The 14,717-nt window shown below is 36.8% G+C and overlaps 1 protein-coding gene across 5 annotated transcripts in view; it reads left to right on the top strand.

The window, feature by feature from the left end:
* Trc (Serine/threonine-protein kinase tricornered) overlaps window positions 1-5,875 on the top strand; it is a 131,249-nt gene extending 125,374 nt beyond the window's left edge. For all 5 annotated transcript variants that reach the window (XM_077419581.1, XM_077419578.1, XM_077419580.1 and 2 more), the window contains one exon: window positions 55-5,875. In XM_077419581.1, the coding sequence (XP_077275707.1) occupies window positions 55-170 (116 nt within the window). In that variant the 3' untranslated portion in view covers window positions 171-5,875. The remainder of the gene's footprint in view (window positions 1-54) is intronic.
* Window positions 5,876-14,717: the final 8,842 nt, after the last annotated feature.

The following is a 14,717-nucleotide window of genomic DNA, read 5'->3' as shown; positions in this document are numbered from 1 at the left end:
CATCCAATAGTCTCTGAAACACACGCTTTATTCTTTCGTTTTGCCTTATTACAGCGTCCGCGCCGATGCCACAGGACGGTGAGGTAATATACAAGGACTGGGTATTTATTAATTACACCTTCAAGCGCTTCGAGGGTCTGACACAACGGGGCACGCCGACCAAGAAATAGCAACCCCTCACTTCCTGCTCGATCAACAGCGCCGTCGTCAATCAGCAGCCAGCTGACGTGATCGAAATTCCGGCCTTGGTACATCATCCTCATCCGCCATCGTCGACGGCAATGTTGTCGCGTATGACGGACGGTTGATCCTGTCTCTTAGACCCAGTTCAAGTATCGGACACAAGTCATTCTTATTTGTATATATGTGATGATCATGGATTGTCATAAATACGCGCAGCATCAATCACGGATATCGACCGTTGCGAGCGAGGCGAAGAGCACGATCCAACCGAAAGCCCGGACAAGCGGATGGATACGGGAGAGTATGGCGATAAAGGTGCACAATACACGAATATTGCATGCCTCAACGCGTGCGTCGATAACGCGTGATAAGGCGATGCGAGCGAAGTTTTGTGTGACTTACGGTGATCCTCGTTTGTCTCCCCGTCGAGAAGCATTATTCTTTACTCTTGTCGTGCCGCGGAGGAGGCGTTTTGTGCGAAGCGTAGCATAATAAGCTCTCTGTGGTAACGGTATTAAACGGAAACGATCGGAGGGAGCCTCGGTCCCGTGATCCTCACACGTACTTCTTATTTATCTACGCGACGCGCGTGTCAACAAAATTTTATTGCGCGAAATACATTTGTTGAACGCTCGGCTAAGCTCTCGAATCAAGCTCTCTCTCTCTTTTTCTCTGTTCAAACGTTGTATTTATAATTAACTCTCTGTGATATGTGAAGTTGTTGAAAATATCCGCTACCTTCAGACCTTTTTGTCTGTTAGCGGATGTCTACGCTTTTATTGATGTTGTATATATGTGATTAATCGTATTTCGATATGTCTTGAAAATTTAAAAGTTGTTACGATGGAATTTTATAATATTATGTATTTTTGCGCTACTTTTGAGAGCTTAGATCCGTTCACGAAACTGAGGGAATTATTGACAGAATTAATGACACGCGCGCGAAGCTTTTCATATATTTAAACAAATAATATATATTTCCCAATATATATTTTACATGTTTTATCATTGCATTTCAGCATTGCGTAATGGGGTATACTTTCGGTACCGGGTCTCTCTCTTTCTCTTTATCTCTCTTTCTCTTGTAAGGCAATAATAAACATTTAGCCGTGTCTGAATACACGATAAAGAATGCTAGGCTTTAAAAGATACCGTAAAAAGGCGTAAGAAGGGAGAGAGAAAGATTACACTTGTAAGATTCAGGGCTCCTTCGTTGCCTTATTAAGGTTCCTAACAGACAGCCCAACAAAACCCGTACGTTTAAACGAAAGAGATGAGCCAGACATGCCACTTCTTCGACGGAAAACGATGAGGAAATAAGGCAGTGTGTTACGAACGACGTAGAAAATCGTACGTGTATTTTAACACTCGATGAAACCGGATACCTTTTCTTTCGATCGCACTGTGAACAATTTTACGATAGACATTTCGTAGTTTTGCTGACAACCAGGGCACCTTGGTAATAAAATAGCGTAATAACGATAAAGACTAGGTAACATTTAAGATAACAAGCATACATTCACACAGAAGTACCTATAACATTAAACAAAGGAAATGCACGCGTGCGCGTTCGAAACGTAATTGCGTTTTGGATAATATAGTACATGTATAAAAAGAAAAAAGAAAATTCTCAACGCTCCTTCCACGTTAACGTTCCGGCGTGTCTCCACTTAATAATCACGCAATCACGCTGTACTGTACATTCGACGAAGAGATTAGTTTCGTACGACTACTCCGCCTGCGTATGTATCTTAACGCCGTTTACTGAATAAAGTTTCTCCAGGTAGTTTAAATAAAGCAGAGAGCGCCTAGATTACGGTGTACTACCAGTTAAGCCAGTAATTTAAATAAAGAGAAAAAAGAAAGGAAGAAAATCACTCGCGAAATGAAGCTAGTAGAAAAAAAAGATGAAAGCTATTTTCTGCACTATGCTAGGAGTTAAATCGACGAGTGTAACGTGTAAGCGGAGAAGTTAGGGAGCTACGGAATACTTTAGTCTCTCCTTGTCGCCATTGATTACAGATGCTCTGACGTCCATGCTACTAAGTAAAAGAAAATAAAAAAAACGAAGAAGTGATCGCAATTTATTTATTTAAAGAGAAAGTCTAAATAAATGATACAACAATAGCCACGAGATGCCTTCGACGCAACAAGTTTCGGTGCCCTGGAACAGTGCATATATATATAAACATATAAGTATATATGTAAAGAAAAGTATATATATATGTATATATGTATATATATATATATATATATATATATATATACATAGAGATACCTTTTAGCAAAGAGAGAGGGAAGTGTAATATGCGCTAAATTTAGGTGTTGAATTATAGGTGTGCTCTGAATTCGAAGTCAGGTGGGTGTAAATTTTTTCTCTTTTTTTTTCTGAAAGCGAGAGAGAGGGAACGAGCGATTATATATAACATAAGCGGAGTGGTGACGAGATGTGTGTACGCACGTATCGAGTTATTACACATTTGATGTAAAACGTAATTCTGAGGACACGTGAGAGGGAAATCTCCAAGTTAGACTTAACGGTATTGATTATATCGGTGTACACTGTAAATACTGACGAGGCAACTAAATATTATTAAGAGCAAAGGCAGTTTGAGCTCCGGTGTTTAATTGGTTACCGCTGTACTGCCATCCTCGACTTTTTATTATTGTATATCGCGCATGATGAATCGCATTACGGGTGTGTTAAACGTACGGTATATCATCCAATCACACGTTTTTGCTCGTGTTTACGCTAGTGTTCTTATCATTGTACGAATACTGATTAGTTGTTAATTTTACGGTTAATTTAAATGAAAGAAACCGCGATAGATCTCTCCTAGCTAATTCGTACTAATTAGTTGTAAAGTTACTTTTTTTCGGGGCGAGGAGCCTCTTATTTTTCTTCTTCTTTTTCTTTCTTTTCTCTCGTCGAATAGGAATCGCTTCCTACACATTCGCGTCTTCTGTCTCTCTTGTAGCTGTCATCTTGTCGAGTTCCGTTCATGTGATTTCTTTCTGTCGCGATATGATAGGATTCTCGGATTATGTAATATCATACATATACGATTAATCACACGCACACGTACGTATATCGAACGCATGTAGCAAAGCGGAACAATTATTTTTTCGCGAGGAGCCGTTTCTTCGGTTGTTTAATCGATACACTTTAAGCCTGGATGAGTAATGTTTCGAAGTTACAAATACTGAGATCACCGGTCAAAATCTGCGCGTGAGATTATTTTAGAAAGACTTTTGCTGTGAAGCGTGTTTCGGGAGAGAGGCATGGAAATTCTCTTACAAGAATAAAGCTCTTCCCACTGAAGAATAAATAATTAGTATTGTATCTTAACACGTCTATAAAAAGTCATGAATAGAACAAAATCATTTCCTTAAATACTAGATAAAAAGTTGGCTATGATTCAATTCTTTTATTGTCTATTTTTAGACAGAGAATTAAATGATGCGCTAATCTGAAGCAGGTAAGTGAATTTAGAAAACAAATCGGCGATGTACAAATATTAAGGCTAGACTTAATGCTAAACTATTCTATATTGATCATATATTTCACGATTGCAATTTAAACAATCAAACGATGAAAAAGCAACGATCTGGTTATTTTGTTTGATTAAAATTACGTCACGAGCGACAGCTCAGTTATTTTAAGTCAAGCTAGGTAAGCATCTAAAACCGCAAAGATTAGTGTTGCCGATCTGATGATATGAAAGCCACTTCTCGGATGGATTGTTTATCGTGGAATCTATTGCCTTCTGCATATTACTCATCCAGGATCAAGGGAGGATCGCGCGCGATGACGATCCTTCGATTGCTCCCGTGTGCGAAATAACGATTTGCGCAAAGTGCTCTTGGATAAATATTTCGTTGCGCTTATCATTTTACAACGCTTAAAATCTAGAACTGCGGATTGAGCCGTAACGAAGCTTAAGAAGAAAGCGTTCTCAAACTGAAAATAATATAGCAAATTACAAAGAAGGACAGAAGGACAGAAGAAAGCAAAGAAAAAGTTAAAAAAATTCTATAATTTTAATATGTATAACTTACACTAATTATAACTTATAAATAACAAATATCGAATAGCTGCTGTATTTATTCGGACTACAATGATTGCAGAAAAACAGCTGGAGAAAATTTGGAATTATATCAGATTTGTGTCACTAACGTACAACTTGTGTCCAACATCAAAATTTGACATTTAAAGAACATCGCGGTTCATCCTTTCCAGAATTTTATCTTTTCCTTACATTTTATTCCATCTCAGTGTCACGTTTCGTTACGTCTCATCCGTATTCTACGCAAACCGTTAGGTCGCGTGTGAGTCACTTAAATCGTCCCGATGCGCATTGCCGAGGAACCGAAATAATATCAGCACGGGTTTCGCTCGGGATTAACAGAAGCGAATATACGTGTGTTGAAACAATCGTGTGTGAACGAAACGAATTCCTTATTCGGGGATACGAGTGTTATCTGTCACCTGTAACTGCGCGATAAGTAATGTTCCGTATCAGCGCGGCTTAATTCATTTTGTTGTCGTTTTGTACAGTGATTTAGCTGAATTTTATAAGCCGGACTTAGTATATAGCGTTATTAGGTAGAAATTCTTCATGATTAATCCCGTTCAAGCGTAGTGATAGTAAACTCTTAGACACGGCCAGTCCCGCGCGTCGTAAGTCTACGGTGACTAGATAACATCGTCGTGCGAGTACAAGCGAGTGTAATGATGCTGCGGTGCTTTTTCTTGAATTTTTAAATGGGCGACTTAATATGAAAAAGTCTCAGTTTCTGAGTTTGTACGTATATATATATGCCTTGAATAAATATAAATATACATATTTAATTTGTAAAATAATCTATAACAAAATTAAGCACTTATTTACTTCTCATAATGTAAAAAACACGTAATCTTTCAAACCATTTAGACGTTCTTTAATAAAAATCGAAAAATGTATGTATGTTTTTATTAATTAATAATAATTAATAAAATTATTAATTAATTATTATGAATTAATAATAATTTTATTTATAAAATTTTATTTATAAAATTATTAATTATTATTTAATAATTATTATTATTAATTATTAATTTGTTCTTTAAACAAGTTCTTCTTTAATATTTATCACAAGTACAAATTTATTCAAATTTAATAATCTAAAAAAGTTTAGAGATTGCATTTTTATATTGCGATATAAATTAGTCTCTTAAATTAAATATTATATTATTTCTTCTTTTGAAAACTTCAAGAGCCCATTTCTTGATTTCGACACATAAAGCAGAAAGGCGAGAACGCATTATTGCACTCGATTGTATGAGAATAGATTTCGTCAAATAAATTTGTGTAACACGATGTCTGGCCGTTCTGGCCGTTCTGGATGTATGTGGTATTTGCCGTATAAGATTTACGATTATTTAAAACCGATTACACGCAAATCGTCGGCTATTCGTTTCGGGGACGGAGGAGAAAGACCCAGAACACGAACCACACACGCGGACGCACTACGTACGAGGTATATCGAGTGCGGATCTTTTATAATAGGCTTGTGATTAAATCGAGGAATTATTGTCGAATGGTCCGAGATAAAATAAAAAACGATGTATAAAAAAAAAGAGAAATATTGCTTTCCACACGCAGAATATACTATTGTAATTATGTCGTTAATAAATTGTTTTTTATTTTAACTCTCTCGCAAGCGGTTCTCGTACACGTGTTTCCTGCATGGCGTTCCACAACGGTTCACGATTTTTAGCATGGAGCTCCATATTGGCGGCGATGCAACCCCGGAGGCTTTGCAGAGTTCGGTGATTCGCTCGGTAATAGTGTAACGGTATAACTATAAAATTATATAAATAGCAAGTTTGTCGGAAATCAATAAAGAAAATAACTTTTAAACTTCGGGTGATAAAGAGGACACGTATCATTATCTGCGCCGGCTTTAAAATAATATATTGAACGAAATATCAGATCATTTTATATTATTGTATAGCATGATTTAATTAAATTACAACCTCAACATTAAACGATATAAAATTAAAACACATTTTGATGTATTATAATTAAATTGTATTTTATACTTTTTGTTTATAACATTATATTACAAATTAAAACTTGGATTTTTAAAGATTCCATAAAATCTTACAAAGATTTTTATATTTCTGTATGTAAGTGACACATATGCATATAAACTTGCCTTTTATCTTAATTCAATTTTCAATCAAATTAATTATTTTAAAAAAGCGAGTAAAAAGAAAAATTAATGCTCCTTTAACGCAAATTGATATGAGAGAAATGCAACAATTGTATGATTTTGTTTCAAACAATTTATTATCAAATTCAGATACTTGCAAAATATTATTTTTTGAGATTTCGCATTATTACGTACGAAATATTTATTTTCAAACATTATACCTGCTTTTTTTCGAAATAATCATTTTAATTATAATCAGCACTTTATATTACAAAAAATTAATAAATCTTGAATCAAATTAAAATTGTTTCTTTTAGTATTGTTATTTATGGATAAAGATATATGTGCAGCACGCAACTGCTTCTACAGCGAATGGTAATTTTATCCTCGTCCGCTACTGACATCTTCAATCCAGTTCTGGCCTCCAGTTCACAGCATTTCACCGAGATGATGGCGTTAGCAGCTCGGATTTGAGTTGCTCAAGAACCATTATTTATTAATTATTAGCTTTTTTATGTATAAACTCTCGCAGCGACGAACAGTCGATCAGGTATTATCAAAAATTTCAATTTCTTATATTATACATAATAATTTTTTATTTCAATTTTTAATTACATATAAATTACAGTAGCATTCAATACTGCATTATTTTTAGTAACAAATTTTTAGTAGGTAAATCAAAATTTTGATTATAATTATATTATTATATATTAAAGAAAAATGCATAAGAAGAAATTGCAAAACTACAGATACCAAGATGGCGTCTGACTATGTCTGTCACTTTTACTGAAAGAAAATTGCGTTACAGGAGTTATTGGCTAGGGCAATTATTAAGGAATTTCTAAGAAATTCTTATTTTAACTCTCTTATAATTATATATTATAGTAGTTTATTTTGATTATTGTAGGTATGCATTTAATTACAGTGAACTATTTTCCCAAATATCTCAGTTAATTCTACCGAAGAAAATATTAACTGCCAGATAAGAGTTTCAAACAAAGAAATATTCATTTTTCTCAATGAGAAAATTAGTACTAAATTATGCGAAGTTTCAGTTCGACGAGATTCTCGGGGACTCTCAGCATCTCTTCTTTATAAAATAGTATGATCGCGTTGTGTCTTCCGCGGCCGCATTTGGAATCGCGCGAACGACGAGCGAATTTCGTGTTCGAGGCAAGAACAGAAATGTTCGGTGTTGCCTCGAAGAGAGAAACCCCACGTCTCGGGGTAGGTGGCACAGCGACACGTACAAATCGTACGATTATGCGAGTCGTGACACGACGCCCGCCGACGGTTGACTCTCGAGAAAATGCGATTGGATTGATCCCGGTGATGTATTACCGTCCATTTCCGCGTGAGTTTCCTTTCCCTCGCTAACCAACGAACGAATTCTCCTCGACTGCAGGAAGTTTGCATGTATTGCGACATATAGTTACGTCTATCTTTCTCTAGAATACTAAACGCGTGCTTATACAAATTACGTTTGACAAACGTGTTGACTTCATCAATCTTGTGCGAAATATCTCTAGAAAAATTAGCCAAAAATTGAAAAGATTAAATATTTGTGGATAAGTTTAATTTTTTCAATATTAGATTTTTTCGATAAAAGGAAGCTTCTTATTAAATAATGGCTTTGAATTCTTTTTATCTCATTATTTCAAGCGATTTAATTCTTTTTCGTAACTCTCATCCTACTTTTATGTTCCCTTACAGAAACTTAATACTGTAAGTGATTATTTGGCTAGTGATTAATTACTTATTTCGAGTATTAAAAGTAGGAGGTTTTTAATGATTTTAATACTCAAAATAAGTAATTAATTAATTAACCAAATAATCAATTAGAGTATTAAATTTCTATAAGGGTTTGAAATGTTTAAATTATATCTGCTTTCTATGTAAGTGTATGTAAAATGCGAGTCCTTCAGAATCTCTTCTATAATGTAATTACAACTGTAGTAACAATTTATCTAACATGAAGGGCACGTTCCATCATAATACATTATCGTGAGCCGAGACTCATGTAGTCGCATCCAGCGTTAAATGCAATTGGTATAATTATCGGTTTCTCGCGCGGCAACACGAAGGAAATCTTCATACCGAGCAGATAAAATTGTTAATCCGACAGGACACTCGTTTAGCTCCAGATGCGGCGCTAGCCAGATAGCAAGAGATAACGGCGCGGGCTCTTACAGCGGACACCTGCGCAATCGGCGACGATGCAAGAACGTGACAGTTCCGGAACGGAGTCGTCAATAATCAGTCAAATCCGCGATTCAGCGATGAAAACTTTGAATTTCCCGGAAGCGCCGGAACGAATCTTCGTTCCCGTTTTCTTCGCGAAGAATCGGTACCTTCGGTAAAATCATATGCAAACTCGATTATGCCGATCTCCCTCTCCTTCCTCTCTCTCTCTCTCTCTCTCTCTTTCTCTCTCTCTCTATCTCCTCTTTCCCTCTCCCTGAAAATCGCGAAGTTCGACGGGATACGCCCGACAACAAGAGTGCCGCGAGAAATAATTAGTTTTGCAACTATGACGCACGCTCGCGTTCGCGCTCGCGTGTACGAGCACGCACGCATGCATACGCACGCATGCATGCTCACGCACGCACTCACGCACGCATCCGCGGGACGCATGGCAAGAGAATGGTTATCACGGGGCTGTGATTGGTATTGCCCTATGACCTCCGTCGAGGCACGGCTCCGCCTCTCACTTACGCACCGACACGCACGCATTAAAAGCGGGCCTCCTTTGCGTACGTATAAGCGAGCGAGCGAGCCGGAGCCGCTCGTGCTGTTCGTCGCGTCGTTCCGGCATCATGATGGCGTCCGCGCATTTTCCACGAGCAAAGATACTAATTGAGAGCCCCCCGAGGAGGAGAGAACGAACGAATCGACTTTTTTCGCCACTTTGCAGCACCATGCTACACGATCGCGATCGCGATTTTAAGTGTTATAGAGAACGTTCCTTGTCTAGCGCTAGAAAAAAAATTGATCTTCGATAAGATAACCGGATTACAGAACCAGTCTTTCGAAGTTATAAAATGCGTAAGCAACCATTTGAGCCCGCTAATTAAAGTTTTGAAATAACTTACAAATGTTTGCTGATTTTGATATCGGTTAATCGAAACGCGCGTTGAAGAGTTACATCGCGCGATATTCGCTATTATCGCATCGTTAATGACATTCTTGCGGATATAATTGAAGACAACCGACATACATTTCATAATGCAGCTGTAGTCGTGGTGGGAATTATTAGAACGGGAATTATTAGCGTTCCAGCACTTACTCTGGTGTTGGTTCTCTTCCATCGACCTCGTTAATTAAGCCAGGGCTAAAAGTCTCGGTGGGCTCTAAACGAGCTATGACAATCGCTCGATTTGGCATTCCGATTCTCGCATGATTCACCGTATACGCTTATAGTCCGCGTCGAGGGCTTAATTGAGAGCTCGGGGAGATGAAAATTATGCTCTTTGTGTATTAGTTCGTTACTCAGATCTAGGCCTGTGCGGCCAGTAATTCTTACGTTCAATGATACATAAAAGCTTCAGCAAATATATCAACGGATATTTAGACTCCGGAGTGCCATTTAAACCCTCGGACATATAAAGATTGAAGAATGTGCAGATTAGGAAACTAAAATTTTTATAATATGGGCGTGCATGTACTTAGATTTTTAGTAATATATATATATAAATTCTAGTAATAAAAGTGACTTAAAATACTTGAGATTTTTCTGAAAAAAAAAAAATAAATAAAGATTTAATGATTCAGAAATTGCAAATATTCAAATATCAAGTGAAAAAACTTATAAACAATTTAAAGATTAAGGCACACAATGCAAGCACCGACTTATTTAAGAATTTGTAAAAACGCTGGAATCGTAATTCTCATCAATTTAAGATACTTTATTATATTTAACATGATATATGATAAAACATTTGTCATATTAATATAAAAATAAGTGTTTCAGGAAATCCACGCGGAATTTCATGAAAAATAACTTTGGCGAGCATGGAGAAATTTGGATACGACTCGTAGTTAAAGGGTTAATCGAGGTCGGCGCGATCGATTCCTACTCGTGTGTGTGTGTGTGCAATTTATTTCTCGAGGAGTTACGCAACGGCATCTCCACCGGCATCCTCGCCGCGCCGATGTTTTTCGCTCGATCGACGAACGATCGATGGAGAATCGAAAACACATGCTACGCCCTTCATCATACGTCCTTAGAGGAAATTATCGTTCCTCTGTGCAACATTGCGGATATTAACTTACCGCATCGGCTATAATTTGCCGATCGTTCCGTTACCGTGATGATTATTTCGCGATCTCTTGCGAGAAGCGTCGTTATACGTTCTCGCTGCAACGTTTGCGATCGTTCGGCGATTTGCGCTATTTTAAATTCCATCGCTATTTCCGCTGTTGCCCGCGGTTTTCATTTAATCACGACAGATTACGAAATCAAACGTGATATCTAGGGCAATAACATCCGGCCTTTGAATAGGTCTGGATTAAATAAACAACGATTAAACGTATATGCAAATTAATTTGGGACATATTTAACATTTAAAAATTGAATGTGCACGGAATATAAATGCAATCTATATCTTATGTACGTATAAATATTCTACTTTAATGCTCCTATATCACAATTGGAATTAAAATAATTTAATTTTAAATATTTTATATGTATATATAAATAGAATAATTAAAATTGCAATATAGATAAAAAATGTTTAATTTATTATTACTTATAATGTACTATGAGCTTTTTGGGAGCCGAGAATTCATCAATTTTTTATATCACTCTTATAAATTTTAAAAAGATTAAACAGCATTTATTGCAGTTACGTGTGCACAAAATAATATGAAAGGATCGTAGCACAATTTCGGTGAATTGATTTTTTGTGCTATCGAAACACACCCGACCTAATTTCACCAAAATTATTCTAGTATTAATACCCGGTTTGAAATGCATCGAAGTTATCAAAGACGGGACGTAACTGTCAAAAGTGCGATTTTAAATAAGTCAGCGGACGATCGAATAAACGAATTGATCGAATAGACGATTCGATCAACATGTGTGAGCCTGAAGAGAACTGGCGCGTGGGTGGCAAAACGGCAATTGAAACATAACAAACGCACATTACTCCATCAAGAAACGGAAGGCAGCGGCCGCGGTTCCTGGGCAGACTTCCTTTTGATTCCTTTGATCCCCGTGCGCGAGTGCGTACCGCGCCGTCGGATATTATCATTAAGCTTTTACTATTATATCAATCGCAGACAGGTTTAGTTTTTATTCCATGCAGTATTATTTTTAAATAAAAAATTTTTTGATACATTATTAGCTAAATTTGTTTTAACATATCTATACATAATTTCGAATTTTTATATTTCTTAAATCGAAAATTTTATGGCTACAGAAATTATTGTCACAAATAAATACGGTTGCTATTATCACTCTTAATTTGCGGAAAAATGTCTGTCACACGCTTAAAATAAATACGGCAAAACTGATGGACCTATACTTTTTTAAAATCTTTAACACGCAAATATATATGTTCTAATTAATTTTTTATTTGATGAATATATATATTCTAGTATATATAAATGGTGTCCTTCAGAAATATTACACGGAGAGAATTTTCTCTTAAAATTTATCCTGAAATCATGGTAGTTGTGGGACATGTACCACCAAGAATTTTATGCGAGTTATTCTGATTAATATCCACCATAATAAGAAATATTAATATCTATTACATTAAAATATAAAATATGTTTGATTAATTTTACTAAAATATATCTAGGAAATTTCAATAATTTTTCAAAATTTACCAATCTGCTTGGTAATTTTTATCACGTTGTTTGTGTAAAATGTCTTTTGTATATAATTTTAAAAATTCCTTGGTTGCCAAGTTGTCCCAAGTTTGTAGTGAAAAGGGTAAAATATAACAAAAAATTATCTCCGTGTACGTAAAAAATAGAAAGGAAAATTGAAATTTTTATCCATGCTACTTTAGATTTTTTTATTGTACAATAATATTAAATTTTCTTTCTTGGTTTTATATTTAGATCGTCGAACGGAACGTTCTTGTTTTACGATTTTTATGGGAACGTCACGATGTCAACAGATAGTTATGTCCAATTAAAAGAGATGCATCGTAATCACTGTTTTCAGCATTTGTTATCTCAAGGCGATTAGACGCGATATGTGTACGTAAAAACGGCTGTTTACTTCGCGTTACCATCAGTGATGCAATATTGTGGGTCACGCTATGTCACACCAACAATACTCCGGTACAGTGACGAGCGTATCACACTTTACGGCCGCGTATCTTAATGCGCAAAATTCGTGGAATCGATTTATATAGATCCATAGATCTTCGTTTTCGCAATACGCGGAAATCCCACATCGCTAGATGGATAAAGTCGTAGAGCGCTATATTGAGAGAGATGCATAAATCCATTAATTTATATATACGTTCGCAGAATCGCGCTCTCATTTTATTCGAAAGTACGTTGGATGTGAAATTAATTCAGCTCTTTTTTTTTCTCTTCTTCAAACATGATGAAACCTTTTTTTATCTGAACTAATAGAAAAATACAGACAGTCAACAAGCAAAGTTCCGAACGGTAGAATCATCGCTTTCTTAACTCTCGAGTTTTATCTGCTTTTCTCAGCGAGAATATTAAAAATCTAGAAAATTGATAATTTCCTTAAAAAAGTTACGGATCTCTATTAAATCAAACAAGTTTTTCAAACGCATTTAATTGCGCAATATTGTGTCATTTCTATGCCTTAAAACCATCTATAAGCTCTTTATCAACTGCCACGAGTGCTTCAAAAGAAGATGGCATATCATCTTTAGGAAGCAAACGTCATGTATATATAATTTTTCTTTTTTTTCTTTTAATGAGAGAAGAGTTTTCTGTGTTCAGATAATAAGCCGAATAAAGTAAGACATTTGGGTATATAATAGAATAATCAAATAATGAAAACTGCCATATTTAAGTACTTGGATTCTTCTGTAACCCTCCATCTGTAAAGTTCGAGTTAAAATTTGAATTTATTAATGGAAAAACCTTTTTCCCCCCACACCAATTTCGTTTGGATTGCATCAATTATAGTCGAACGATTAGCATGCGTTCCATATATATATATATAATCCTCCTAAACGTTTCGTGTTTGCAACGACACATCGAACTCGTCGCGCATTTCGCAACCCCGGCTCGAGGCTCTATAGTTCTGAACTTCTCGCCTGGTGGCCGAGATCGCGCGGAAGACTCGCGTGAGAAGAACGCGAAGAAAATCGCGATCTCGATTGTTCGAGCGTGCTTTCGTCGCGGGAGACGCGCGCGATAGGGCGCGGCGAGACCCCGGCGCGGCTTCATTCATGGGGAAAATTCATTGACTCGCGGCCTCGATTGTCCCGTCGGATGCACCGGTCCGGCCGCGCTACCGCGGCTTTCCAGGAAATCCATTATCTCACTCGCTCTTTCGGTGGCACGGCGAGAGAAATGGGCGAGCGAGACGTGCACCGGGGGCGCCGCCGTTAAAATTATATCGTCGAGGAGGAGAGCCCTCCGCCGCGCGCGCGCGCTGCCGAGATATAATAAGGTCAGACGCCGGGGTTATCGCCGGGGTTGACCGTATCTTCTCTTTCTCTCACTCCCTCTTCTGCTCTCCTCGCGAGGGAAACGATAAAACGGAATATATAGCGAGAACGCGGCCATCGCTGGAGCCGCTGGAACCGTACCAAATCTCCGTAGCAACCTCTTGCGCGCGCGCCTCTTTTCTTCCATCCTCCTCTCGGAATTTTCGCCGTCGCGTGAGTCCCGACGCTGTCGGGTTAGCTTCCTGTTTTTCGGACATTCGTATTCTCACGATCGTCCTCTCTCTTCTGATCACGGACTTGATTTTAATCTTCTATTAACATATCTTAGAATCTTGACATATTCGTTCTTTAGTTTTATAACTTTTATCTCTTTAAATGACATATTTTAAAGACACAAGGAATTTTTAATAGAGATTATTTTTTATTCATATATCTAATCTTTCCACGATGTGACATCTTTTTAACCCTTTCGGTTCTTTAATTTATTAAGACATATTAAAAAATCATTATAATAAATTCTCAAACTGTATCTTGATTTTTTTTTTAGATATAGACGTTTTTTTTCTTATATCGATAATTTTCTAATATTCGTTATTTCGTAATCATTCTCGGAAAGCGAATTGTTTCACAACAGTACACGCACATTCAGCTGAATATATTTTGCCCCGATTAAAGACGAAGAAACGTAATTTCAAAGCTAACTGCGCGCGGGGCGGGACGTTA

Source organism: Temnothorax americanus, unplaced genomic scaffold, assembly GCF_048541705.1.
Source record: "Temnothorax americanus isolate GAGA-0224 unplaced genomic scaffold, ASM4854170v1 Scaffold56, whole genome shotgun sequence".
In the NCBI taxonomy this organism is placed as follows: domain Eukaryota; kingdom Metazoa; phylum Arthropoda; class Insecta; order Hymenoptera; family Formicidae; genus Temnothorax; species Temnothorax americanus.
Note: the sequence above shows the minus strand (reverse complement) of the source record. Positions and strands in the feature narration are given on the sequence as shown.